The sequence below is a fragment of the Echinops telfairi genome, unplaced genomic scaffold (genome assembly GCF_000313985.2).
Source record: "Echinops telfairi isolate 266 unplaced genomic scaffold, ASM31398v2 ScPeMD7_4;HRSCAF=17, whole genome shotgun sequence".
NCBI classification, from domain to species: domain Eukaryota; kingdom Metazoa; phylum Chordata; class Mammalia; order Afrosoricida; family Tenrecidae; genus Echinops; species Echinops telfairi.
In genome coordinates, this window is record NW_022103900.1 from 4792398 (window position 1) to 4816459 (window position 24062).

The following is a 24062-nucleotide window of genomic DNA, read 5'->3' on the forward strand; positions in this document are numbered from 1 at the left end:
AGCCTTTAAGACCCCAGACGCTGCATCTTGTAATAGCTGCTTATCATCTGCTTTCTTCATCACAATTGCTACGCACCCATTTTGTCTTTGGCTATCGTGTCGGAAGGTACTAGAACAAAGTGTTCCTGCATTGAGGGAGGACTTCAGTAGAGGCCCAATGTCCATCTGCTACCTTCATGCTTAACCTATACTTCCAGGTCTCTCTGCTGACCCTTATGTTTTCCAATCAAGTCTGATGAGGTGCCAAGCTCTGACCCCGGAATCAGAAGTCTGTTTTAGGGGTTCCTCGGGGATTTCAGTTCTTTTGCTCCCCTTGCTGCTCTGTTGTGCTCCATTCATGTTTCACCCGGTGTGTGTGTGTGTGTGCGGGGGGAGGTCAGACTGGGCACAATTCCTGCACTGTGTCTCCAGTGTTATCCCCCATAGTGCTGTGGGCCAGTGAGGGGGCATTGTGTCTTGTGGTGGGGCTGGCCCTACGGTTTTCTCTGTTAAAGTTCTTTAATATCTTGTGGCTTAAGAGTTCTCATTTTTAAAAATCTCTGAATAGTCGTTGTGTGGATACACCATAGTTTTTCCATTCACCTACTGAAAGGCATCCTGGTTGCCTGAGTCGGCTTTACCTTTTGACAACTATGAATAAAGCTGCTCTAAACACTTATGTTTAGAGGCACTCACTTGTCTAGACCAAGACATTTAGAAGACAGCTACCTGGCCAACTGACTAAGAGAGATCCGTGTTTGTACTCATTCCCCACAAATTGTGACCCACCAGAATAAAGAAAATATCAAAAATATAATTAACATCACATGCAACAAAAATGTTCCTAAAGATCATTCAACAATAATTACAGCTGTCCATAGACAGGGAACTGCCAGAAACTCAAGCTGGATTTAGAAGAGGATGTGGGAAGAGGAACATCATGGTTGACCTCAGATGGATCTTGGCTCAAAGCAGAGAATACCCAAGAGATGTTTGTGTTTATTAACTATGCCAGGCATTTGACTGTGTGGATCATGACAAACTACAGGTAGCCTTGAAAAGAATGGGAATTCCAGAACACCACATTGTGTTCATATGGAACCATACCTAGTCCAAGAAACACTTGTTCAGCAGAATAAGGTTTAAAATCAGCATAGGTGTGTGTCAGAGTTGATCATTTCACCACACTTAATCAGTTTGTATGCTGAAAAATAATCTGAGAAACTGGACCATATGAAAACTTGTGTATCAGAATTAGAGGCTTATTAGCAACATGTGATATGCAGATAATACAGCCTTCCATGCTGAAAGTGAAGATTTGAAGCACTTGCTGAGAAAGATCAATGATTGCAGCCTAAAGTATGGATTACAATTCAATGTAAAGAAAACCTCAGTCCTCATAACTGGACAATAGACAGCTTTATGCTAAACTGAGAAAAAATTGAAGTTGTGAGATTTTATCTTACTTTGATCCACAATCAATGCTTATGGAAGCACCAGTGAAGAATCAAGCGACACATTGCATTGGGCAATCTGCAGTACGAGACTTCTTGAAAGTGTTAAAGATCAAGGATGTCACTTTGAAAAATAAGTTGTGCCTGGCCCAAGCTATGGTATTTTCATTCCCCTTGAATGCATGTGTCAGAAGGTTGGACCTTGACTATGGAAGACTGTAGCATGAACAAGGAAGATCACAGAAGAATTAATATTCAAATTATGGTGCTGGTGAAGGATATTGAAAGCACGCTGAACTGTCAGTAGAACCAAAAAAACAACAACCTATCTTGGAAAAAGATAGCTCCCAGATAAGCCACAATGTTCCCTAGAAGCAAGGAAGGCAAGAGTTTGTCTTAGGTACTTTGGACATGTTATCAAGAGAGATCAATCTCTGGAAAAAGACATTAGCCTTGGTAAAGTAGGTCAGTGAAAAAGAAGATGACCTTGACAAGATGGATTGGCACAGTGGTTGAAATTATGGACTCAAAGTATACTTGGGGGACAATGCAGGACTGGGCAGTAGTTCATTCTCTTGTAACATAACCAAATTGATGCCCCCTAACAACAGCAACAAATGTTTATCGTGGGATATAGAAAGGTTCTTCCTCAGGTTGTCCCCCCCATATTATATAGCAAATGCTGCTTGCTAACATATGGTCAATGTCTATACGCTTGGAGGTCAGCTGCTTAAGGTGATCTCCCTGAGGTTATCAGCCATCTAGAGCAATCAGACTCCATAGTTTGTCCCATGCTAGGTGGGGCTCACTCCCTGCTGATAGGGATAGTGGATTATTCCCCTGAAGGAGAGCCCAAAGACAAGATCAAGCCAACTCAAGGAGGATCATGGTTAGGTTGCCATCTTGAAACTAGGGTCTGCCCATCTAGTCACATGTGTACCCCTAGCTCATCCCCCTCCTATTGCATGTATGCCTATGGCACCACCCCTTCCTGTTATGATGTAATTAGGGGGGCTTGCACATCCCCAAAATGTATATAAGCTATGATTGGAGATACATTCTGTGTTAGTCTGGGTAGCTTCTGTTTATCGTTATTGATAAAATGATTGAAAGAAATTATTTGGGAAGTATGAAAATAGAACTTGTAAGCCCACTTACCTCGAGCCATTAATTGGATCATTAGATGGGTTTAGGACACACCAGCAGAGAAGTCTCTGAAAAGGTAAGCCCCACCCAGAACTTTGGAGTACTTAGGACATTTGCATTCCAAGAGACTTGCCTGGGGGCAAGCTTGACAGATTGAAGATTTAAAAAAAGAAACTCTGGATTTGAAGTTTGAACTCTACTGGTTTTTGTCAGAAGCTGGAAAAAATCTGGACCCATGAAGAAAACTCCTCTCTGGGACTGAACATTAAAGGGAGCCTGTAGGCAGGCTGAGATGCTTGCTAGGTGACCACCTGGATCTACTTGTTGAGTGGAAGTGGGAGAAATGCAGCAATAAAGAGACCGGTTGTGTCTGGCCACTGACACCTGTGGAACTGGTTTACGAGGAACTAGAGAAGATGAGAGCAGGTTGACTGGTCTGAAGTTCATGACCTAGCACAAGGGGCTAGGCTTGTTGAGAATTTGGGTTGCAGCCATGGTCTAAAGGCAAGGTGACCAATGGGCACCCTGGTGAGACTAAGTGAAACAGCCCACATTGAGTTGACCAGAACCTGATCAGATGAAGAGAAGATTTTTGATAATGTGTTAGTCTGGGTAGACTAGAGAAACAAATCCATGGACACACATATGTGTATAAGGAAGAGATTTATATGCAAGAACAATTGAACATTGAGAAAACATCCCAGCCCAGTCCAGATCAAGTCCATAAGTCTAATATTAGCCGATACCAATCTATAAAGTCCTCTTCAGACTCACGAAACACATGCAATGACACTGAATGTGGAAGATCACAGGCCAGTGGGTAGAAAGTCTTTGGATCCAGTGGCATTGGAAACATCTCAGCACTGGCAGGGGTCTCTGCATGGCTCTCTGCACACAGGACTACATCAGGGTGGGTTCATGTGTCTTGGCAGCTGCTATCTCTCCCGGGGTGTGGCAGAGAGAGAAGTGTCTCCTGCCTCCAAGAAGGAATTACTAGATTTCCCAGAATTCTCAGAAGGCCATGCCCACACAGAGGTCTCATTGGCTATCATCTGATTGACAAGCTAGACTCCACCCCTATACTCTTAATCCTCAAATTGACAAACAATTATATATCTACCACACATTTGCACTCTCTGTGTGCACCTGCTGCTATCATGGCCGTCCAAGAGGTGAACAATTGCATGCCTTATCTTGTCTGATGTCTCTTTAATTTTACCCCTCAATCACACAACCGCCCCTTGAACCTGTTCTATTGGGGGTCTGATACCCCACAGTTTATGTTCAGAAAGATTCTTATTTGTGTTTCATTGATGCTGCAAAGGCATTTGACTGTGTGGTTCATATCAAACTGGATAATGTGACAATTACAGAACACTTCATTGTGCTCACATGGAACCTGTGCACTAATTAAATTTTTTTTTCTCATTTTATTAGTTAGGAATAGGCTCAAAAGCATATAATGAAAAACTTTAAATAGTAGTAGCTTAAACAAATTTAGGTTAAAATGTTTAACTATTGGCATTGTGATGACCATTTTTATATGTTTTTTCTCGTAAAGGTTTTGTAACTTCTGCCAAATTACTGAGACAGACTATGTTTGTGGTCCACCAAGTGGATCAGACTATTTGCTAATAATGCAAATAAGGTGGATGGCAACCTTGTGGGGATGGGCCGATACAATTAAATATAGAACGTTAGCGAGAGGATTGGTCAGTTTTGCCATCCTCCAGGGCCTTAAAATGAGCCATTCCTAAAGTAAAAGGGGGAACCTGAATACCACCAAGAAAAAAAGATGGAAGCGGGGTATGTCTTATAGACATAGGATCCCTGTGTTGGAAACCTTGAAGACCCTGGAGACAGAGAGCTGTAACACTAGAGATGGTGAGAGATGGCAAGAAGCAGCCGTAAAGAAAAGGAGACTGCAGAAGCACTAGAACAGAGACTGGCAGGAGATGGCACAATCTGCTTCTGAGCCCATGGAATGAGACTGCTGAGCACCGGCCATTAGGCAGGAGCTTGCAGGTAGAGGATGGTGCTTCCAAGTACTTGTTGAAGCTAGGCTCATTGACTCAAAGAATTGGTGCCATCAAGTTGAGGCTTACTGGTGGAGTGGGGTGCCCCAAGTACTTATTGGTGGAGCTAGAGAGCTGTATAACACTAACCCAGGTAGGACAGTAGCCAGGCCAGCCCAGTAGCTTTGGACTTCTTGCAAACATGACTGATAGGAATCTGTCCTGATCAAAGAACTGAATCCTCAGTAATTTCTGATCCTGAATTGTAACCTGCCAGTTTCCTATATTTGTGAATATTGTCTGTGAGTCCCTCGTGGCCATACAGGTAATGATTGAAAACAGCGGAGAAGCTGAGAGTACTGTGGGAATTGCCAGTGTGTTTATTGGTAAAATGGTTGAGAGAAGAGGTATGTTTGACAACTGCTTCCTAGGAACCAGCCTCGGGTTCACTGCAGGGATTCTCTGTCTCCCTGGTGACGTTAGAGATGGGCAGTCACATCACTGCCATAACATCCCAGATTCATCATGTTGCTGGGATTCTTAATTGACCATTGCTCTAGTTTGGATATTTAGAGATAGTTTCCAAACTGGGGCTATTATAAATAACTTTAGGGACGTCTGGTGGTGTAATGGTTATGGGTTGGGCTGCGATCTGCAGAGTCAGCAGTTTAAAAGCACCACGCACAGCTCTGTGGGAGAAAGACGAGGCTTTCTGAAAACAGTCCTGGGAAATTTTTCCAGGAGAGAAATAACTGGTCAGAAGCTCTGACCATTTGATAGTTCTTGCTAGGTATTGATATGTAGAATGGTATTTTTCTTTTTAGTAGGCTAATCACTTTTTTTCTCCTCTAAGGAATACATGAATGATAAAAATATTATCAAAGCCATAGAACAGCAGCAGCAAGCAGAGGAAGATGAAAAGATTAGAAATTTGATCAAAGCAAAAAAGCGTCTTACACAAATGAAGAACGAAAAAGAAGCTGAAACAAAAAGGTAGGCTATGTCTTATAAAATAAAGTACTATCTGAAGTTATTCCATTACAAAACAAAGTGTGCTATGAGAGTGTTCTTTAGGAATAGAAGTTCATTATTTATATATGACTAGAATACTTAGTGGCATGATTGTACAGTTTGGAGAATGTGAGATGAGGTATCTTTGACATATTCAAGACAGCTATCTATACGGTTGAAAATACTAGGCCCTTTTAGGAGAGAGGGAGTCCTAGTGGCTCAGTGGTTACACTTTTGGCTGCAATCTGTAAAATCATAGTTCAAAACCACCAGCCGCTCTGTGGGAGAAAGATTGGGCTTTCTATTCCTGTAAACAGTTACAGCCTTGGAAATTCACTAGGGCAGTTCTACCCTGTCTTATAGGGTCGCTGTGACGCAATATTGACTCGATGGCAGTGAGTGTGGTTTTGGGTTGGTAAGAGAGAGGTGATTCAGAGATGGATTTGGGGCCATTGGCTTATTAGTAGTAATTAGAGTTGTGGTTACACATGGGCTCACTTCAGGAAAGTAGGTGAGAAACAAACGGTGTCAGAATCCCAAGAGAATGTCAACATTTAAAGGTCAAATGGAAAAGATAATATGAAGATTCAAAATTTCTATCAACAAGACTCAAAGTTGGTTCTTTGAACATATTAATAAAATTGACAAACCACTGGGAAATCTAACAAAGAAAAATAATAAGATGCAAATAACATATATAAGAAATGAAATGGGCAGAATTACAACAGGATCAACTGAAAGAAAAAGGATAGTAACAGAATATTGTGAGAAAAAAAACAAACCCTACTCCAACAAATTTGAAAACTGAGATGAAATGGCCACGTCTTTAGGAATGTACTACTACCTCAACTAACAGAGTTAGGTAGAAAACTTGAAAAAACCCATAATAAAAGAATAATTGAATAAGGCCATTAAAAATTTCTCCCTCCCAAAGAAAACAAAAACCAAGATTCAGACTAGAGTTGACAGCCTTTCAGAATATGGCAAAGGATGGAAAACATCTGGATTCATTTTATGGAGTAATATAACCCTGATAGCAAAACTAGGCAAAGGCATCACCCCAGATCTATATCACAGAATTATTAAGCCAGAATAATACATTGATGTACTAAGTCAATGTTGGTCCACGTAGCAACAGTTCAGTACTCTTGGTAGAGTTGTTTTCTGCTACTTCACACACCAGGTACTCAGATTACAGGAGTGTTTGAGGTGAAGTCTGGTTCACCTAGTGGAGTTTCCACAATGGATCTATCCAGTTTGGCTTTTGGAGCATGATGGGCACACTGAAGATCCAGGGTTTCATGCCCCAGTGTATGACACTTGGCGTTGGGTTCCCCGAAAAAAGTATTTTTCAATGTGGAGAATTTTAACACATTTTCTCCCAGGTGTGTAAGTAAGATCATGTATAAGCAAATAAGATCAGACTGTACATATTAACTTTTTTGAGTTCTTAGAATGTTACTTTTAATTATTAAAATTTTTTTCCACTTAAAACAATCTACATATATAGAAGCAATGAGACTCCTTTTGTTTTTGTCTAAGATTGTAAAATATTTCAGACTTCCTAGTTAAACCACACTGGCTTCATAAGTAATCTAAGAGCTCTGACAGGGCTGTGGGGTAAGCATGGTCAGTGGTTCAAACCCACCAGCTTCTCTGTGGGAGAGATTTATAGTTTCAGAAACCCTGTATAGGGTCAGCATGACTAAGAATTGACTTGATGGCAGTTAGTGGGTTTAGGCTTTACAGCTAATCTGTTCATGAAATTTTGATGTTATGACTGTTTTCTTATAGGCTAATGGAAGAACGGAGAGAAAGGATTAATAACTTCCTAAGTAAACTAATAAAAGAGAAACTTGACAATGAAGATTTGATTATCGCCAGAGATATTGCTGAAGCAGAGGCTGAAAAGGAAAAAAGAGACCGCGAAAGATATGAAAACAACAAAGCAGAATTAAAAGAGATTGCAGACTATAGAGCCAACGTGGTAAACAATTATGATAATTAAAAGTGAAGAGACAGATTTAAGCACTTAAGACTGTCGGTTCACCCTCTCCACCTCCCAGACCCCAAACTGGCAGAGATTTAAAAATCAGTATATCAGTAACTTCCTATAGTCTTTAAATTAGATCATGTTCACTCTTTAACAGAAGAGGACAGGATATTCAATTACAAATAAGATATTTATAGGTGCAAAAGGGCATTTGCTATTTCAGAATCCTCTGAAATTAGCTGCAAAGATTATATTCATGTGATGCAAATATTTCATTTGAATTTTTTTCAAAAGCCAACATGACTGTTTCCTCTTCAAAAGTTATTCCTACAAAACTGTGTGTCATACTGGATATTTAGACTGGATAGTTAGGAAACATACAAACTCATCTTTCATCTACAAATCTCTATTCACCTTGAAAAGATCATGCTTTTGTATTCCTGTATCTTCCTTTTTAAACTTGAAGATTAGCCTGTATCACTCTAGTTATAGATATTTTTAAATCATTTTATTGGACTCTTACAGCTCTTATAACATCCTATACATCGATTGTTATCAAGTATATTTGTATATATGTTGCCATCATCATTTCCAAAACATTTTCTACTTGAGCCCTTGGTATAAGCCCATTTTTCCCCTCCCTCCCTCTCCCAACCTACCACCCTGGTGACTCATTGATCAATTATATATTGTTATTATTATTTCATACCGTACACTGTCCATTGTCTCCCCCTTCCCCTCCCGCGGCTACCCCCCTCCCCTCATACCGCTGCTACTCCCACTGCTCTTCCTGAGGGGGTTCTCTGTCCTGAATCCCAAGTGCTGAGTGAGAGCCCTTGTCTGTACCAGTGTTATGTTCTCCATCTAGCTATATTCTCACTGGGTGTTTCCTGCTGGTCAGAAAGAAAAAAGCCGTTAGGACTTAAAGGAAGGACACGATGGTTTCCACTCCTGCATCACTTCTGGTGACCTCGTCCTTGGACTTTTCTAACTCCATGCCTTACTAGAAAGCACTGGTTCCTTACACTGCCTTTAATTTCTTCCCTCTGCCGTTTCACTTCTAGATGAAAAGTAAAGAGGAAGAAGAAAGACAAAGAAAAATAAATGCCAAAGAACATCTGATGGATATACTGAAAGCAGATAAAATTTTTGTGGAGCACGAAAGAGAGCAAAAATGCAAAGTTGACGAAGAACGCAGAGAAGTTCAAGATGCTCATATTCAGCAAATGGTAATTATTCCCAAATGCGCTTGCTTATTTTAGCAATAATCTTGTTCTACAGAACTCATGCCACTTTTTCTCTCTCCCAAGCAGTGTTCTCTTTTGGCTAAGAACAAACGATCACTGTGGTGGTCGCCCTTAGAGCCGTCAGGTTGACTTTGGCGCATAGTGAACTTAGCCTGGTCCTGCCCCCGCCCTCACGACGGCCGTGTCTGTGCACAGAGCTGCAGCCCCTGCACGAGCCATGTCGTCCAGGGCTCCTCTCTTCTGCTTACCATCTACTTTCCCTTCTACTACCTGTTGTTATGATATGACACAATAAGGATAAAAGATGTAAAATTGGTTTCTACTTTCATCTTTATTAAAGTTCCCATACTAAGTTGATATTTTTGCATAAACATTTTTTCCTTTTTTAGTGCCTCTTGGCCTCAGTAAGGATACAGAAAGCACAAATGCATATGGCAGCCCATCCTGCTTTTCCTTTTCCCCTTTGTGAGTACATCCCAGACACTGTGGGGATTGCAGTCTCATAGCCTTTAGATTTGAGGTGCGTCAGCGTACCAGAGATATTATAAGATGTCTGCAAGATCTCGCATCCGTTTATTTGTGACTGAAATCTATTTCCCAAAATGGCGATTTCACTTTCCGTTCCTGCCAGCAACCTCCAAGCCCTGGTGGTCCTCACTTCTGCCTGCACTCGCTGTCCTCCTGCTCAGACACTTCGAGTGGCCAGTTAGGTTTGAACTTGCATTTCCTTAGTGACCAAAGATAATGAACCTCTTTTCATGTGCTTCTTAGCTAGTTATAAATATATAAGCCGCCTTTGGTGACATGCCTGTGCAGAACTTTTGCCCATTTTTTAAAAATGGGTTGTCTGTGTTTTCTTAGTGTTGAATTCTGAGTTCTATAGAGAAGTGCTTTGTGAGATATATATGCATAAATATTTCCTCCCCATTTATGACTTTTTATTTTCTTAATGGTATCTTATGATGAACAAAAGTTTTTAATGATGATGCAATCCAATTTATCAATTTTTAAATTTTGTAACGCATGTTTCCTATATCACTGCTCAGAAAACCTTGCCTACGCTAGGTCATAAAGATTTTGTCCTAAAAAGAAAAAAAGATTTTGTTCTATGTTTTCTTTTCTTTTAGAAGTTTTATCCATTTCTTATATTCAGGTCCACCTTGAATTACTTTTAGTATATGATGTGAGGTAAGAGTCAAAAGTTGTTTTTCTTCCATATAGATGTTCAGTTTTTCTAGTTTTGTTTAATGAATAACTGTCTTTTTCTTGAATTACCCTGGAACTTGGATTGAAAATCAGTTGACCATATACATGTTTGTCTATAGCCTTGTAAATGGTTAAGAGAAACACGTTTCTGTGCACTTTGGTCAACTGTATTTTCAGAGATCACCTAGAGTACTTACTCCACTTTCTAGTCGGCCCACACTGGTAATGCCACTCAATGTTCCAACCTTAAAATCTTGGGAGAGAATGTAATTGGTTAATTCCGCTCAACTACTTACTGTTGGCCATCTCTTTTGTGATTAAGTCACATAATATATTGGGCTGGTCTAGGGACTATTGTGAATGTTGTTAGGTGCCCCTGAGTTGGTTCCAACCCAGAGCCACCGTATGTACAACAGAAGGAAACACTGCCTGACCTTGTACCATCTCACAGTGGTTCCCATGTCTGAGCCCATGGTTGCAGCCACGGCGTCAGTCCATCTCCTTGAGGCCCTCCTCTTCTTTGCTGCCCCTCTATTTTTCCAAAGATGATGTCTGTCTCCAGGAACTGGTCTCCTGAGAGCATGTCCAAAGTATGTAAGAAGACGTCTCGCCATATTTGCCGCTAAGGAGCACACTAGCCTTACTTCTTCCAAGACAGATCAGTTTACCCTTTCAGCATTTTAATATTCTTCTCCAGCACCACAGCTTAAACACATCAATTCTTCTGTCTTTTTTAATTCAGCTTCCAACTTTCACATGCGTATGTGGCAATGGAAAATACCATGGTTTGGGTTAGACGCTTGTTTTTCAACACTTAAATAGGTCTTGTGCAACAGATTTACCTAATGCAACTCATCTTTTGATCTTTTGTCTGCTGCTTCCATGAGCATTAATTGCTCAAGACAAATCCTTGACAACTTCAACTTACCTCCAGTTATCACGATGCTACCTATTGATCCAATTGTGAGGATTTGGGTTTTCCTTTCATTGAGTTGTAATTATACTGACGCTGCAGTCTTGATCTTCAACAGCCAATGCTTCCAATCCTCCTCTCAACAAGCAAGGTTGTGTCATCTCCATATTGGGGGTTGTTAATAAACCTTCCTGCAGTCTACATTCTTTTCTTTTCAATAGTTTTATTGGCACATAGTTTACATAGCATACAATTCAATAGTTCAATCATATAAAAATTATATAATCATTACCATATCAACTTTAGAACATACTCCCCTCCATGGTTAAATCGCCTTTAAAATGAGTTGTGCAATCACAATCCGTTCTAGTGCTCCCTCCATTGTTTACTCTCGAAATCCCCTTTCCCTCCCTATCACGCACCCCGTACCCCTACATTTCCAATAAACCCTTGTATCAGTTATAACTATGCATACACTTCTCCTGTGCTTCCAACTGGGAAACACAACAGAAACAATACAAAACAAAATTGAAATAAGGTGTTAAGGATAAAATCATAAATAATATAGAATACAAATAATGAGTAAGAAAGAAAAGACCCCCATCAACATTCAAAAACCAAGGAAGAAATTTCTGTCATGGAACAAATAAGAAATACTTGTACCCAGAACAAATTCAGGTCCAGAGGTCAACTGGCCAAGTATTGAGTTTGATCCAGCATAATCAAGATTACAACGGTCTCTGCCTGATATTGAGTGTGTTCGAGACTCTTGCCTGTGGCTGAAGGGGATCTTCCAACCAGCTCAGTCTGTCTGGATACTCTGCAGTTGGGTTTGGGATTCCCACTGTCCTCCATAGCCTTCTTTAAATTGGGTGTTCATAATTTTAGCTCTGATACTTTTCCTTTAGCCATATTTAAATTTTGTGATTGTCATCTTTGGATCACACAAGCTGGTGTGCTTCTTCCATGTGGACTTAGTTGACTCCTCACTTAGATGGCTGCTCGTTTGAATACAAGCCTTTAATACCCCAGACATTATTCTGATTGATAGCTAGGCACCCTCTGCTTTCCTCACCACACTTTGCTGTACCACCATTATCTTCAGTGGTCCTTTCATGAAGGTGAGTATCAAGCAGGGCCATGTTATTAGAACTGTTTTTTAATTGGGGCTACAGGTAAGTAGTAGCCCAGATTCCACCTGTTTGTCCATAGGGTTTGCACATCTCAGGTTTACTTTGGCTGTCGTAATATAACAAAATCAAAACCCTATAAGATCAACTGCTGCATCAATAGCAGCCACAAGCCAACCAGCAACCAAACAGAACACACACGAAAGAAAAATCTACAAGCAGGAAAAATCAAAAACCCATATGAACAAAGATGTATAGCCTTGTCAATCACCCCCTGGAATCTAAGTCGATTACACTAGTGTCATCGTCAATGAGCAGTCTATATGAGTACATTTCCACCGTGAACTGCAACCCATGAGTTTTTGCGCTACAGAGCTTGAGTTCCCATTCGATTGGGCTCTGTTGACCCTCAGTATGGGGACTGATGCCAAGGGGGGACCTTCCTGGATCAATTCTTCCAACTGTAGATTCCTGCTTCCCTGGTGTGCCACTACAAGGTACTACATGTATGGTGATTCTGGGTCCCTTTCTATTGGACACCCACCAAGCCAGGGGTTCCCCACAAGGTCCAGTGACCACCACTTCCACAGTCCTGGGGTAGCCATCCAATCCACATTCTTCTTCATATAAGATAGGCTCCCTGATGATTTAGTCGGCATACAGATTGAATAAGTATGGTAAAAATGTATAACCCTGATGCACACCTTTCCTGATTTTAAACTACGCACTATTTTCTTGTTCCTTTCGCATAACTGCCTCTTGATCCATGTACAAGTTCCACAATTACAATGAAATATTCTGGAATTCCCTTTCTTCTCAGTGTTGTCCATAGTTTATGATCCAGTTCAATGCCTTTGCATAATCAATAAAACACAAACATCTTTCTGGTATGCTCTGCATTCAGCCAAGATCCATCTGACATCAGCATTGATATCCCTTGTTCTACATCTCTTCTGAATCTGGCCTGAACCTCTGGCAGCTTCCTGTCAATGTACTGCTACAAAGGGTGTTGGACGATCTGAAGCAAAACTTTATTGGCATGTGATATCAGTGACACTGTTCTATAGTTTAAGCATTCTGTTGGGTCACCTTTCTTTGGAATGGGTACAAATATGGATCTCTTCCAGTCAGTTGGCCATGAAGCTGTCTTCCAAATTTCCTGGCATAGAAAAGTGAGTGCTTCCAGAGCTTCATCAGCTTGTTGAAAGATTTCAATAGGAATTCCATCAATTCCTACTGCCTTGTTTTTGGCCAATGTTTCAGTGCAGCTTGAATTTTTTCTTCAGCATCAATGGTTTTTGCTTACATGCTACCTACTGAAATGTTGGAATGTCAACTAGTTCTTTTTGGTATAGTGACCCTTTGTATTCTCCCCATCTTCTTTAGATGCTTCCTGCATCATTTAATATTTTGTCCATAGAATCTTTCAATGTTTCAATTCAAAGCTTGTAGTTTTTCTTGAGATCTTTCAATTTCTGATATGCTAAGCACGGTCTTCCCTTTTGATTATCTTATTCTAGGTCTTTGTATACTTCATTATAATATTTGGCATAGTCTTCCTGAGCTGCCCTTTTAAAATTTGTATTTAACTTTTTGACTTCATCTTTTCTTTCATTGGCTTTAGCTACTGTTCCATTAAGAGCAAGTTTTCAAAACATTTTCTGACATCCACTTTAATCTTTTCTTTCGTATATTTTTAATGACCTTTACAGCTCATCAGGTTCTTGCCATTAGTGCTCAGTGCATCAAATTTCTTCTTGAGATGTTCTCAAAATTCAGTAGATGAGAAACTGAACTTCATCCTGAACTTGTAGATGAGAAACTGAACTTCATCCTGAACTTGTAGATGAGCAATTCCACAGTTAGCTCTTGACTTGGTTTTAGCTGCTGATACTGAGCTTCTCCATGGTGTCTTCCCACAAATAGAGTCTATTTTATTTTGGTGTTTTCTATCTGGAGAAGTCTATGTGTAGAGCAACACACCAGCCCCCACAGTATGACAACCTGACAGACAAGTGGTGGGGTGGTGGGAATGAATAATTTCCTCTACGATGGTTGATCAGTTGGGAGGCAAATATTGTTCTGTCCTTTTGGCCTGTATCATTTTGGTTAACTTCTTCAAAATAATAGAAACAGGATTCAAACTGTGCTTACCTAAATTTCTTTAAATGGTTAAAAGAAAGAGTTCAAATGTTTAACTGTTTTCTGTGTTTGAAGATGCATTACTTAAGGCTATTATTTTCTCCAAGCCATTACTTTATGTGAAATGATATTCAGAAATGCATGAGTTTTGAAATGAATCACAGTATATAATTATTAGAACAGAATTCATAAATTAGAGGATTATGCTTATAATACAGAATTATATAAAAAATTGATCTGATAAACCGATATGAATTTGAATTCTTTCTTTCTCAAATAGGCCAAAAACAAGCTTAATACAAAGCTATTAAAAGAAGAAGAAGTAGATTATTGCAGACTTACTGCAGCAATTGCTGTTGAAAAGGAGAAAGAATTCCAGGATTATGCAAAAGAAGTGATTAAATCGGAGTCCCAGTCAACTGAAAAATACATTTATCCTCTTGTAAAAGCTGTACAGGAAGGACCTGGATGTGGCCATGGACCAGTGCTTGTGGACAGAGGTGGATTAAGACCCAGCTATCAGGCAACAGATGTCACTGGAGTCCAGCTCCCTTTTTATAATTCTCAGGGATCAAAATATAATAATTATCAAAAGTCTAAAGGAAGGCTAGGTTTTACATGGTAGAAAAATTTATTTTTATTTTTAAGATTGAAAAGACTAAGTTGTAGCAAATAGTATGTGCTACAAAGGTAAATTAATTATATACCTATAATTTTTCAATAAAGCTGCTCTTCATCTTAGTACATTTGTGAATGATTTAGTTCATTTTTCATATTTCTATTGACTATGTAAATCCCCAAAGTTAACTTATTCACACTGTTAAAATGCACATGAGTTGGCCTTTTACCTACTTAACATACAGTTCAGTGGCATTGAGTACATTCAGAACATGTGAGACTGTCAGCTTTATCTAGTTCCAGAAATTTCTTTATCTCAGAAGGAACCCCCATATTCAAGAAGAATCTCTCCCTTTCCTGCCAGCTCCTGGCAACCACTAATCTGCACTTTGTTTGACTTTTCCTTTTTTGGATTGTGCTGAAGTGAAACTGCTTGGTATGGCTCTTCCACCCATGCTCAGTGGCTGCCCAGGGACGGAGTGGGAGCATGAAATCAGGTGTAGAGGACTGTAACTCAGGGACTGGTCAGTTTTGCCATTCCTCGGGGTATGCTAACCATCCCAAGAGGATGAAGGGAGGAAATTCCAGGATCAAGAAAGGCCCCCAGAGGAGCATGCGAGAGAGCGCCCTCCTGACCTGGCCCAGGCACCAGAGGATACAGCACACCAAGATCCTCACACACACAGCAGCGGAGCCCAACGGAGACCTAGTGGTAGAGCAGAGGAGCAGCACCGAGACCAGGAACCGTGGGCCCACAGAACCAAGCAGAGGTCATAAGACCATGGGGCCGAGAGGCTAAGGTTCAGAGAGATTTGACTACTGGCTGAGAAGCTCACCCTGACTTGTGGTAAACTTGCTAATTTCCCTAATAAACCCCATTAATCACTAAGTATTGCCTGTGAATGCTGTGTGGTCATTGCAACAGATTATCAAAACCAGCAGAATCGAGTGCCATGAGAGGAACGGTTGCTATCAGCGTAGGGTAAAGGAAGAACGATGGGTGGAGGCATAGCTGACCTGACTTGGGGCAATTGGCCTTGGGTTGGTGTGGTGTTGCGTTCTTCTCCCTCTTTGAGCTGGAGGTCAGGGTGGAACTCATGTCACTTTTTCATAGGCATCTCATACAAACATATAATATGTGGCATTTGTGCTTGGCTTTATCAGTTGGCATGATATTTTCAAGGGTTATGTGTATTATAGCATGTATCAACACATTGGTTTTTTGGTGGATGAATAGCTTCTTGTGTGGGCAAGCCACATTTTGCTTTTCTGTTTATCTGTTGATAGACATTTTTTGGGATGTTTTAATCTTTTGGATATTGTGAATGAACTATGGAAAATTTTGTACCAGTTTTTGTTTGAACACATTTTCAGGTCTATTAGAATTGTTGGGTCTTCAAAATGTTCATAGAAAGATGGAATGAAAAGATAGCAGAATTTTCCCACAATGTGAAGCCCCTTGTAAGCTTATTGTGTTGAATTGTTTGAGAAAACACCAAACTTGTCTGCCACCGTGGCTGAACCATTTGATAGCCCCACCAGCAATACATTAGGGCTTCAAGATACTTCTTTGCCAACACTTTTTCCTATGCTTATCTACGTGCTGTGAGGTGGTATATTAATTGTGGTTTTGATCTGCATTTCTGTGATAACTCCAAATTTCTAACATCTTGTACCTATTGATCATATGCATTTATGTAGAGAAATGTCTGTTCTTTTGCCCATTTTTAAATAAAGATTTGTTATTGAACTGAATTTTAAAAAATGTATTCTTGTATACCAAGTACTTAAAAGTTTGTGGAAAAATAGAATGAAAATATATGGAATTTTTCATTGACATTTTTGGAGCATGTGTGTATGTATATATGTGTACTATATAACCTATGAAAGCTAGTACCTATGTAAGGTAGAGACCTGTCAGAGAAGGAAAACTCACATTTTCTACTGTCAACCAGAGGACTCTACTTTTTCAGCAAGCTCTTTAGTTCACTGCAATGGCCACACAGAACTCAAAACTACACTCTCGATGGGACAAATTACGGAAGTTAACAGGTTACAATTCCGGTGAGAAATGCCCAGTCAGGCATGTTACAAAGTATTTTTCGGATGCCAAATGCCCAAGGTCATGCCACTCCTGTAAGCTTCACTTTAAAGGCACTTGGCTCATTCCATGATTTAGCAAACAACTCCTCAAATTAAGTGCCCCAAAGCACCCCACTCCAGTAAGCCACAACCCAAAGGAACTTAGCTCCAGCACCATGGATCAGCAATCCCAGCTCCCCCAATTAAGTGCCGAGAAACTCCCCACTGAACAAGCCAGCCTCTTGCCCCAAAGCCCACAGCATACCTTGTTCTATAGGTTGGGAAATCCATCACTCTTACCTCCTGTTCAGACTTCTGGTTTTGCTGCTGCTGCTGCTCTGCCACTCTAGTGTCAAAGTTGTCTTCCTGGATCAAGGAGGCTCACTGTGCAGGGATCTTGAGGGTCAGAAAACATTCCACCCTGAGCTGTTGCTGGCAGTGGAATCCCCCTGAAATGGCTCACTTTATAGCCAACCATAACTCACAGCTGAGTCATTTTATTATTATCTTCCCCCATCATAGAAAAAGCTGATTGAAGTTAGAGGATGTAACTAGAAGAACCACTGCCCTGAAATTTTCCACTAAAATGGGCAATAGCAAATATTAAGACTGGAGCTTGTCGAAGGCGGAAAACTTGCAAGACCCAATCAGGCAGTTCCATCGAGGTCTGGCTCTTACAGGTGTAGTTTGTAATTACTTCCTCCTATGGGTTATCTTTTCACCCATATTGATGCAGATACTTTAAATTTTGATAAATTTCACCTAATTTATCAAAAATTGTTTTGTTGCTCATATTTTAAAGCTAAGAATCCACTGCCCATACCAAGGTGATAACCCTCCCCCCCTCCCATACCTTCTAAGAGTTTAGAAATCCTAGCAACTGAAGTTAGATTTTGGTGCATTTGGAGGGGTTCAACTTCATTCTTTCCCTAAATCCCTCTGTTAAAATGAAAAATAAAGGGGAGAGGGTACCCCCAATCATGTTAACCACCTATAAAAATAACAAATTTTCTAAAGGTGTAATTTTGGGATAAAGTGAGAATGCAGTGTTGGAAAGTATTTCCACATGCTGCTTGTAAGCAATGTAATCATGCTACTTCAATAAAGCATTATAGTTTTCAATCTCAACACTTATGGAACTTCTTGAATATTAGCCTATAGCGTGAGTGCAAGATTTACTGGACATTTTGAAATTTAATTTTCTTGTTTGTGACTAGATTAAAACATTAAGATTTTGTAACTTTTCCATATAAGTGGATAATCAGGTTCTTTTGCTAATCTGTTAAATTATTGTAATCTCTCAAAACTGCATCTCCAAATAGGACATTACTGAGAAACAGACCGGTGTTTGGTACATAATCCATATCCCATTGTTGTGCTTAGAAATTAAGCCCTACAAGGCTCACTTATCTCAAGGTATGTGGTAAGATATTCAAGGCTCAACGAGCACATTATCCATGTATTGTGTGTACACAGCACAGGGGATTTACATGTTGGGCTGCTAACTACGGAACTTTGCCATTCCAACCACTCCAAGGCTTTCTGCTCCCATAAAAATTTACCATTCTTAAAATCCAAAGGGGCATTTTTACTAGCCCTATAGGGACACTATGAGTTGGAATGGATTTGATGGTAGTGAATTTGGTTTGAATTTACTGAGACTTGAACACAGGGTTATAGTTCATCTAGACAACCAGCACTAGGCTTGTGGTAGTTTGTTTTCTACAGCAGAATTTTGTAGATCTAGTTCTTGACCTATTATTTTCCCAACCTCGCATTTTGACTACTAAAGGTGTAAGCTCTTATGGCAATGTGCAATTTTCTGATAAGCCAATCTGTAGCTTTGTTGAATTCACAATATCCCAAAGACCCAAAGGGTCTGCTCTAGTATGCCTTAACTACAAGATTTTTTGATGGTAGAATCATTTTTGGGAAACTGATAAAAATTGCACTCTTTATTTCCTGAACTTCACAAATTCACTCCAAGGCAGTGGTTTTCACCCATACTTGATTCTGATTTTGTACATCTGGCTACCTGTACTTTTAAAACATGGCAGATGATTCTTTGGACAGTCATGGTTCCCAAACATTGTGAGAGCCATGAACCTGGGATTTAAATGATATTTTGTTTTAAAAAATGGCTATACAAAAAAAAAAAAGGCTATACATCTGAATTATTATTATAAAGGAACTACATACATGGATTTCTAAGTTACGTGCCAAAGTGCTAAAGGGATGATGCTAATATTTGACATAGAACTTTTACCACATTGCTTGCTGCATTCCTTTCAATGAATGACATTTCTGTTAATGATTTTTCAGCTGTTGCTGGGATAAAGTTCAAATACTGCATGAAAATCCGTGTAGAACAGGAAATGTTGGTGGTTGTATCCAATTTGATTGGTTTGACAAGTTTTACAACACATTCATTAGTAACTTATTTCAAATGGCTATACCTATTAGGACTTAATATTTTAGTTATTTCATTCACTAATAAACAAGGCTGTTAGGTATTTCCCTTTGCCTAGAGATAGCACCTAACAATTATTGAAACAGTGGGCACAATAAACCAGAAAGTTTTGGAACCTCTGCCATATATACTACTTCTTTTACCTTCAGTTGCAAGAGGTAAAGTATGTATAATATGGGGATGAATACTAGTTTTTGATAAAGCTACCTAAATACTGGAGTATAAGTCAACCAGAATATCAGTCGATGCACTTAAATTTACCACAAAAGCGGCATTAAAAATATACTGAAAAACTTGGCTTATATACACGAGTATATACAGTAGTTTCCCCAATATAACAAGTCCGTTTTCACAAAGTGGTAATTACAAAAATTTGTTATACAGCCCATTTAATTAAGGTGAAGAATTGTAGAAAACAATTATATGTTATTCTTTTGTTTTACTTTCAATTGTGCTGGATTTCCTAGTACTCAAAAACACACACACGGGGCTGTCTGCAGGCTTACCACAAAATCACTTCAGTAGAAAGGCCTGTGGCAAAGCCCTCCTCAGCCCTGTGAAAACACAACTGCTCGAATTTGCGAAGAGAAACCCAAGGGCAAACGTGTGGCAAAGATATACACTGGAACCAAGGCACTTAAGGTACTAAGGATTTGAGGGTGGATATGGGAGGTGTAAAAACAGTAAGTTAGCACTTTAAAAGTGAGAGCACAATATTGGATTAAGAAACGTTTAAGAAACTTAGAAAGCAATGAAAATAGAAAAAACAAATTGATGCTAAAAGTATTTTAATACGTAATTTGCAAAGTCCATAGAAAGCACTCACATTTTATGTGCTCTCTTGGCTATAGCTTAAAAACACTTCATCGTCACGTGTTACCACATACAGCCCACTGGATGGTCAGAATGTCTGACTAGGTGATCAGTTTCAACGACTGTCATCAAGAAGTATGTACATTTTCTCTAAATGCCTCATTTATGTAGAAACAAAACCAACACCGTTCTCCCCCCAAACACCCCAACTCCAATTAGATTTTGCAAAAGTAAAATTAACATTCATATGGCTTCACAATGGTAAGTGCTATATTTAAACTAGGAATCAAGAGTTTATTGTTTCCAATGCTGAAAAATTTAGAGGAATTAAGCAAATAGTACTCTTCCAGTTGACAGTAAAGCAAATCCAAGTTGGATCTTAGAAGTTTGCTGAGACAAAAGACACTGAAACTTGATGCACTATGAATAAATATTTACACTAAAACTTCTTTCCCAAATCTCTTCCTGGAAACTGTCACTTCTTGTTAAAATGTTAAAACTCTTTGTTGCATTATATAATACAAATACTTCCATATCTCGAGTAAAATAAAACTATTTTTTATTTTGTCTTCATTACTTGGCTTTTAATAAAAATAAACATTGAACACAACAATTTTAAGAATACCAAAAAAATCCTGTTTATTATAGTAGCTTATTTGATACAATGTGTAACTATAAAAGTTAATACAGTTTGTGGAAGTTTTCAGTTTTGTAAAATGAAGTTTGCAGAAAACAGTTGTTACTAACACTAAGAAATAGCATTTGAAACTATTTTTATAATTGAGAAGAAAGCTGTATTTCTAAATATTTTAAAAAATATACATCACAGTGACTTTTGAGCGAGGAAAAAGTGCATTAAACTTCACGTATTTCTTCCCTTCCACAAAGAGCAGCTAAAAACCTGCAACATCCCGACACACAGCCACCGAACTCATTTACCACTCTTTCCAAATGCTACAAGCACGTACAAGGGCAAGAGAATACACCCCCTATCTTTTGGTAACGTGTTATTTTCTAGAAAATAAAAAGGGCAGAAACAAATGTACACCCCCACCTGCAGCAAAGATAAACAAGAACCTTGAACAATTTCCTTCTCCAGCCTAGCTAGTGAAATTTTCTCATTCCTGTGATTTTTTCCTTTATTACTTCTATCTTGCGTATCACTACAGGCCAGAGTTTACATCCAGCCAATTCTCCTGCAGGGAAGCCCACTATGATGGGTACGCCAGTCACGCTGCTAGTCAGAATTTGCTGGGGCTGATCTTAGTATGTAACAAAACGGGTCTTTTCACAACAAACAGGACACCAACCTACAATCCTTGGAGGGTTCAGTCAACTGCCAAAGTATGAAGCTTAAACTGAATCATTAAAATGACAAAAAGGAGACAAAGCATATATACTTTTAGAGCTCTAAAATCTAATTGTATGATAACCTACTAGGGGAGACAAACAGGTTTCGATATAAAATTTTCACTCAAAAAAAAAAAATTAAAAAAAAATAAAATTTTCACTCAAGTTGAAAGAGTGATGAAAATTATTACCTGGAGTAAAGTGAGCCTACTGAAAGCACACACTAACTTAAAAGTAAATCAATTACCAGTTAACATCACTGCTCAAACTACCAGCAGCCAAATGTGCCCCCTCGTAATGTGAGGGTAAGTGGAAAAAGTGTTGCTGCAAAGTCATAGAAACCATTACTGAACAAGGTGAAACTGCTGTCTCCCCTGGGTCTGTGCACTTCGGAAGGGGTTCCATTTCTCTAACCTTTCCCTGAATCAAGCTGTGCTCCTCCCAAGAAGCACTGGCACTGTGAGGTGCCATTGAGTCGGCTCTGACCCAGAGCAACCCCATGCACAAGACACGTCCCACCCTTCCTGAACAGAGTGCGGTCGTGGGAAGGTTGAAGGCTGTAGGGCTGGCGCAGTAGGGTTTCCCAGTGACTTTCATAGGACAGCCCCTGCTGCCCTCAGAAAATGAGCACGTGTTAGTGTGATGGAAATAATTCCTTGTGCAACTATCCTAGATTTTAAATCACCAATGTACTTTGAAGTTTTCTTAAAATTTCTTCATAATTAAGCCCCTGTGACTGTCTTGCCTTTGAAAAAAATCTACCAAGATTACCCCTTGGAGTCCTCCAGAAAGTTGTCGCTGTTTGGGTTGGACCCCCTTTTTGGGGGAAGGCACCATAAAGAGACGAAGAAAAGTACATCAACGAGAATGTCTTGCAGCCGTTACTAATCGCAGACCTCCACATGATTTTTATGGAAATAAACTTGAGCCTGTATGATCTGGAGTCCCAGGAGCAACGCTTTTTGATGTACCCTCATCTAAAAGAATATTTACTGGTGCCCTTTTACTGGGCACCAGATCAAAGGTCATTTAGTTTTAGGGCAATCCCAGTGAACTCTCTACTGCTCATTTGATCAACATTAATTTTTCTCTAGTGTCACACAGCGTATCTCCCAAAATATTTTACACACACACAAAAGTTTACATGTCTTCAATTGAGCAAAATCAAGCCATTAAGTAAAAATATTTTTTAAAGGGTCTTAAAGTCAAAGGTAATGTTAAACTGTTAAAAAATAATCCAACAGGAAAGAACTATCGATCATTAGGACAGCGGCATGTCCACGTAAAACATTAAAACGCATCACCATTACACATAGAATGAAAGGCTAACAGCAGTCGAGTTGTGTGCGATCCAGATACAAGAAATCTTAATGATACCACGTTCTGAAGATAACATCTAGTTGGTTGTCATCCCTCATCGGAACCCCTTGAGCTGTGTTCTAATAGTTAAAAACCTTCAAAAGAAAGACACGAAGGGAGAGTTAAAAAGAACGAGATTTCATGGAGCCGCTCTTGGACTGCCAGAACAGAATGTTGTTTACAGAAAGTACTAATTCCCCACCCTCCACAGTTACTTTCCAAAACTCTAAGGTTCAGAGCGCTGGTCTATAATTCCTGGTAGAGGAAGCTCTAGGATCAGAAACAGGAATGTTTGACTTCATAGGGACTTCGAAAATACATTAGAAATCCTTTCTTAAACAGCACCTGTTTTGAAGCACATGTATTTATTATACCTAAGGATTTTAAAATTCAATTTGCTATATTTAAGACAAAATCATAACTACTTTAAAATATACAACAAACTATACAGCTTGGGCACTCAGATTCATTTATTATTTGTCATCAGGAAGCATTTTTAAACAAAATAACGCACTGTGGATATTTATTCTAATATATTCCAAACAATCTCATTTTCATTACCCAAATCACCCTGTAAACAAGTACAAGAATGATTAATGTATCACTACTGTATTAATCAGTAATAGCAGGGATTATGTCAAGCCCTGCTTTATTCTATACAAAGAGCACTGAGTAGCTACTGGATTTACCAAGAAGCTACCTTGGTAATACACTAGGGCTCCAACAAGTTGATGGAAAAATCCGGTGATCTTTTAATTCCTTTTCCCACACTTTTTTTTTAAACTCTCAGTACAGTTAACACTATGTTGACTAATATCAAAGTAGGAAACACTCTAGGTTACAATAATTTCAACCTGAAATTTCTTTTAAAATGAGGCAGGTTTGTGTTTGCTGGATGTTCCAATGTTTATTTAGAGATTACAGAAAAGGCCAACATCACAGGATAGCAAAATACAACACACAAATTCTAAATGACTTTTGGTTATCTTCAGCTACCAAGTTTTGCAACTTTCTACTCTATGTGGCAATGCTATACATGCCAAGTTAAAACAGTGTTAATAATAATAGTTAAAAGCCACCTGAACAGAAACCAGTCAATAAACATGCTTGTAGCCTACCAAGATACATATATGG

At 39.3% G+C, this 24062-nt stretch overlaps 2 protein-coding genes across 2 annotated transcripts in view; one reads left to right on the forward strand and one right to left on the reverse strand.

The window, feature by feature from the left end:
• The window catches only part of CFAP210 (cilia and flagella associated protein 210), a 52607-nt gene extending 35998 nt beyond the window's left edge, over positions 1-16609 (forward strand). The window contains exons 6-9 of the mRNA XM_004703901.2: positions 5448-5587; positions 7400-7592; positions 8663-8827; positions 14517-16609. Coding sequence (XP_004703958.2) covers positions 5448-5587; positions 7400-7592; positions 8663-8827; positions 14517-14861 — 843 coding nt within the window. The 3' untranslated portion in view covers positions 14862-16609. The remainder of the gene's footprint in view (positions 1-5447; positions 5588-7399; positions 7593-8662; positions 8828-14516) is intronic.
• Positions 16610-20177: 3568 nt separating this feature from the next.
• The window catches only part of PPIG (peptidylprolyl isomerase G), a 46113-nt gene continuing 42228 nt past the window's right edge, over positions 20178-24062 (reverse strand). The window contains exon 15 of the mRNA XM_045298688.1: positions 20178-23023. The gene's annotated coding sequence lies outside the window, so the exon portion shown is untranslated. The remainder of the gene's footprint in view (positions 23024-24062) is intronic.